The 5,630-nt window shown below is 51.0% G+C and overlaps 1 protein-coding gene across 1 annotated transcript; it reads left to right on the top strand.

Annotated features, from left to right (window-relative positions):
- Positions 1 to 587: 587 nt before the first annotated feature.
- Positions 588 to 4,096, top strand: LOC130587415 (early activation antigen CD69-like; the record flags this gene model as incomplete). Its single annotated transcript, XM_057388387.1, has 4 exons — positions 588 to 773; positions 869 to 1,089; positions 1,182 to 1,285; positions 1,387 to 4,096. Coding segments are annotated over 4 exons (659 nt in total), but the record flags the coding sequence as incomplete, so codon positions are not given.
- Between the last annotated feature and the right edge of the window lie 1,534 nt (positions 4,097 to 5,630).

The following is a 5,630-nucleotide window of genomic DNA, read 5'->3' as shown; positions in this document are numbered from 1 at the left end:
AGCGGAGGCTCCGCCTCGGAGGGGATTCCTGGGGCTCGGTGACAGCCACAGGAGCGTCGCTTCTGTGTCACCACCGATCTGCGGGGAGCAGGGACAGGGCAGGGCTGAGCCGGCAGCGCCTCCTGAGCCCTCCTGAGCCCGGAGCAGCCCGGATCCCTCATGGGTCTCTTAACCTGCGATCCTCCTTGTCAAACTGTGCCCGAGGCTGATCTCCAAAAGGCTTTCTCAGCACTCCTGGTGTCCCCTGAGCGAGGTGCTCTTTGTGCCAAAAAGGATCCCAGCTGTGAACTGGAGAAGAGTGAATTGTGCTCTGCTCATGGGGTTGTGAAGGAGCTCCTGTGTGCCCAGAATGGATCAGCTGTGGGATTCACACACAGAAAGACTATGAAAGGATTTCTGGGTGAGTGCAGGGACAGGGAGGGGACAGTGTCACCCAGAGCCCAGGGCTGGCACGGCTGGGGCTGTTCCCAGGGCTCTGGAAGGGGTCTCTGGTACTGGGCAGTTCTCTTGTGTGAAATGTCCCCAACTGTCCCCTGTCCCTGTTTGTCCCCTGGCCCTGTCCCTGGTCTCTCCTGCTCCCAGCTGAGTGAGGGGCTCACGGGCTGGGGGTCCCTCCTGCTCAGGACAGCCCCGTCCTCACGGCCAGCGTCTGTGTCCTGCTTTTGCAGCTGCACTCGAGAGGATCAGATCCCACCCCAAAATAACCCTGGGGGTGCTGATTCTGCTCCTGCTCCTGCTCCTGGTTCTGGGTGTGTCCTTGGCTGTTGTGTCAGGTAAGGGAGGGGCAGCTGCCTCAGCCCCTGGGGCAGAGCGGGGTCCCTGCTCCATGTGGAGGGGAATCCTCGGAGCTTTTCCTCTTCCCCTGCAGGGAGAAGCTGTGGAGAGACCCCAGTTACCCCAGTTACCCCAGTTACTCCAGTTACCCCAGTTACCCCTGACACTCCAGTGCTGCTGGCCTGTCCCCATGAGTGGATCGGATATCGTGGGATCTGCTACTTCCTCTCGAGGGATCAGCTCAGCTGGGATCAGGCTCAGGCTCGGTGCTCTGAGCTCGGGGCCTCCCTGGCCGTGCTCCAGGATGATGAGAGGGTGAGTGAGGGGTTTTGGGGAGCCGAGGGGATCCTTGGGAGCTCCTGGGCCGGGGGTGCAGCTCCCAGTGCCGACTCCTCTCTCCTTTCCAGGAATTCTTCTTTCGTCTCTGTGGGAACGAGGATCACTGGCTCGGCATGCACAGACGGGGCCGGGAGCTGCAGTGGGAGAATGGCAACAGCAGCTTCAACTCCTCGTGAGTCCTGGGGCGCCTGGGGGGCACAGGGAGGGGATGGGGACACAGGGGCACAAGGTGTCCCCCAGCAGTTCCAGCACTGTCTCTGCTCCTCCCTGCAGGGTCGAGGTCCGTGGCAATGCAGAGTGCGTGTTCCTGGCTGAGAATCACCTCGGGAGTGGGAGTTGTTCAAATCCGCGGCCCTATGTCTGCAGCAAACCCCAAATTCACCTGTGGCAGGGCATGGAGGGAACATCTCCTCTGTACTGAGCAGGCACAGCTTTGCCTCCTTCCTCTCAGCAAGGGGATGTCCTTCCTCTGCCACAGCCTCTGCCTTACAATCACTCTTTGTCACCTCCGTGTGTCACTTTGTAGGGTCCCTTCAGTGCTTGCTCTCAGGGTCACCTCAGAGCCCGGTCTCTGGGAGATGAACACTCAGAAAGAGAGAATGTTAGAGCCTTTCACTAGGTGCATTTCTTTCTCCTGGAGCTATCCAGGTCAGCATATTTTGTCTGAAATGCTAAGTTTTCATTCATGAAGTCACTATACGTGTACTTACATAACCACGTGGATATAACACCGAAAAGCGCTGCCATGCCATTAATAATGCCGAGGCTGCGATGTTCTGGTATTGAATACCATCTTATTCTGTCACTTGTTAATTAACACTTGTGAAGTGCCGTCCCCACCCCATCCTTCGTGTCTGTTGGGAGCTCAGATAGTTTTCTTCCTTTTGCCCAGGCTTTTGGCAATCAGCAGTGAGCTTATCAGGGCAACCAGCGCTCCAGGACCCAGTCTTGTTCCCTAGTTCTTTTAATAACAACCGATTGGGTCTAATATAAAATGAATTATTGCTTATTAGACACAAGAAAATAACAGACTAATGAGTTTGCGGCAAATTATATAATGCACAGAAATCAAAGAAACCATTAATAGACCAAGTACAGCAGTTTTAAAATGAAGCTTAAAATGCAGCAGGCACTAAAGGTGTCTATAAGTTCAGCTGACAAAGAAATTGTACAACTTAGGATTCTGTATATCTTAGCAATCCAGTTGGTGGTGGGAGTATGCATTGAAGTCTTTTCCTTCAGGCCCCAGAGAAGTAACTCAAAGTCTGCATCCGGACTTTGAGGAGAGGCTTTCACACTCTTCCAGTGAGTATGTGAGAGGCTTCTGCCTTTTAGAAATTTTGTGCATCTTTTATAGAGCACAACTGACACTTTTGGTCACTGTTATCATTTTCTTTCATCTCTCTTGATAACTACCCTTCATACCAAGATGTTGATTCCTGGTCGGGTGATGAGACTCTCGGGTGTCAAGGATAACTCCTGCTGGGCCCTTTGATCCAGCCTGGGTTATCTCTTGCACGTGCCAGCCGGATTTGAGAGAGGGAGAGGGGGATACGTCCTGCCACAGTGTCCCTTGGCAGCCCCATCCTTTCCCCTTCTCCCCCTGTCCAATCCCAGCTGGTGGAGCCTCAGAGCTGCCATGGAGGAGGTGAGAAATCTCTCCCCTTCTCCTGCCTGAGGGATTTGGGGCCATTTCCCATTTTTTTGGGGGGGAAATCAAAGCGATGTGGGGCTGAGGATGAGTTGTGGGACTAACCCGGCCCGTTCCTGTCCCCCATTCGGATCAATCAGCGTTCAGGGACAAAGAGTGGTGGCAGAATCAGCCGGGTGAGGTGCAAATCACCCCTCAAAGTGTGCTGCTTTCCCAGGCAATGTCACAGCTTGCTGTGCTCAGCTGGAGGCCATGGAACTGCTGCTGCTCTGAACCCGCAGGAGTTCTGTGTGACCTGGGGCTGAAGATGCTGGGAGCTGGGGATGAATCCAGGATGGAGCAGAGACCCCCCCGCAGGAGCCCAGGGCAGAGCAAGACAAGGATTCCTCCCCCTGAGTGAGAGGAAGTAACAGGGCTTGATTGTGACCCTGTCCTGGTTTGACTCGGTCCAATTTATTGTGGTGGTTAGATGGGACTGAAAAACCACAAAGATGGCTCCTGTGAGGATGTTCTAGAAGCTTTCTCCTTCTTCTCCAGCAAAAGGAGCCTTACCCTGAGTTTTAGAGCCAATCCATTGTGGCTCTGAGGTTGCTGGCCAGGTCTGGGCCAATTGCACAGGCTGGTTACACCTCTGTGAGGGTGTATGATCTTGTGTTTAAGAATTCAGAACAAGATAGAGTGCGGACTGTCATGTAGTTTTTAGGTTGTTAGTATGTAGTTTTAGTATCATGCACTGGGGAAAAACAGAGCAGGAGGGTGAGGAGATGGAAGAAAAAAAAATGGAGACCCAAAATCACATTGAGGAGAAGAAGATGGGATGAGTTGCTGTGGTGGTCGGACATGGAGAAAACAAGTTGTTCTCTAAAAGACGAAAGGACTACTTCTTCAGTGGGAGACCATTACAGAAAAGAGAGCGACCTCACTCTGAGGAAAAAAAAAAAAAATCCTGACCTTTGAGGACTGCACTGATCAGAAGCCAAAAAAAGGGGGAAGAGGCTTGGCCCCCTCACATCTGAAGTGAGTTGATGCTAAGAAGAAGCTGTGTTCTGCCAGGAGATTTGTGATAGTTGGTCTTACGCCGCCAAAACAACGCAGTTTGGCCTTGAAGRACATTCTTTCCTTTCTCCTACGATGTAAAGAAAAGAATCCCGTGCCATCAGCAGTTATACACTGACTGTTTTTGGGAAAAAACCTTCCACAGCTTGGAGGTGTAAGAACGCTTCTCCTGTGATGCTGGACGACAACTGTAATGAGTAATTTGATCTATGTTAGACTTTCATCTCTGCCCCTTTTTGCATGCAGAAAGCATGGGGGATGGAGAGGAGCGACCTGAGACAGGTCCCCAGAAAGAATAACAGGTGTTTCTAAATGTCAGTTTTTTATTTTCTTCTTGTAATTTTTTTCCATATCTTTGTTCCCCTCCCCAGTATGGTAATATTGTCAGTAATCTATTTTACAATCTAAGTTATTCAGCCTGTCTGACTGTTTGTTGGAGCATATATGTATCTTTCTCTCAATTATGTTATCTGAAAGCCATCGATTTGAATCTGAATGCCATAATTTTTTAAAAAGGGGTTTTTGCTCTCCCTTCTGCCTCTACGGTGCGGGAGAGGGAATGTCATTGGGTGGTTTTGGATTTTGGCCCAGTTCAAACCAGTTCAGACCCCCATTCCCTGTGGCACTGGGGGTGGAGGAGGAAGGGAATGGGGGATGAAGAGAAGAGTTCGAAGGAGAAAGGAGTAGGAGGGAGATGTTTTTGTAATATTTATTTAACTAATAATTCTCCTGCTATGTTTGATAAGTGTCTTTGTTTAAAAGCCATGCGTCTGTCAAGGAAAGTGAGAAACTCCCCAGAATGGAGATGATCCTCTCCCTCTGAATGATTTTAACTGTGAAATTGCAGGGCTTTCAGGCAGACATCTGGGAAAAGGAAAAACAATTCTTTGCGTAGGAATGATGAAAAGATGGCAGACCAGGGGAGAAAGCTACAGCACAGCCCTGTCTCAGGAAACGGGCACCCACTCTCTCTCCGATCCCCAGCAGCACCAAAAGCRCCGGACATCAGCTCTCCACCCCCCAGGCAAGAGTCGGAGTCCACCCCAATATCCCTCAAAGGATTTCTGCAATTCCCAAGAAAAAACAACCCCCAGACAGAAAGCTCACTCCCCAGCAAAGAATTCCAAACTCTACTTTCTTTGGCCTAGTCATTCCTATAGAATGGTTGAGTACTTTCTCTGGCTGAGTCATTCCCATGGAATGTGGGAGTTCATGGCCTTTTCTTCGAAGTAGCAGAGGAGAAAAAAAAAGAAAAAACAACAAAAAGACCAAACAAACAAAACCACCCCCCCCCACCAAAAAAAAGCACAAAAAGTATCCTAACCCCCCAAAATAATAAGTTTTATTAATGTCTTCAAGTCGAGCCTGTTATGCTCACGAGTGATCTCTCCCTGCTCTTATCCTGACCCTGGAGCCTTTCTTTACGTGTTCTGTTCCCTGCCCAGCCTAAGGGAGGGCAGGGGCAGATTTTGGGGGCATCAGGCACCCAGCCAGGCCCAGCCCTCCCCAATAATCGCTGCGATAATTGAGTCCATCTTTAACCAGCTCCACGGTGGGTCTGTCTGCACAGGCAGGGGCTGACAGAAATACAAACTGGGCAAAATGGGACAGAGCAAGAGGAGGGACGTGGTGCCCGTGGGTGAAATCTCCTTCCTCCAAACTGTCAGGGGAGAAGGTGGGAGAACCTGAGGCAAACCAAAGGGGAGAGGAAAAGGGACAAGGCTGGAGTAGCGGGGATGGTCGAGGGACAGCGGGGGATTTCGCTTTCCAGCTCTGTGGGATGAAAAAGGGAGCGATGTCAAGGAAAAAA

The sequence above is a fragment of the Malurus melanocephalus genome, unplaced genomic scaffold (genome assembly GCF_030028575.1).
Source record: "Malurus melanocephalus ecotype Western Australia unplaced genomic scaffold, MMel_1.1 scaffold_1881, whole genome shotgun sequence".
Classification (NCBI taxonomy): Eukaryota; Metazoa; Chordata; class Aves; order Passeriformes; family Maluridae; genus Malurus; species Malurus melanocephalus.
The sequence above is the reverse complement of the archived record's forward strand: the minus strand, read 5'-3'. Positions and strand labels throughout refer to the sequence as shown.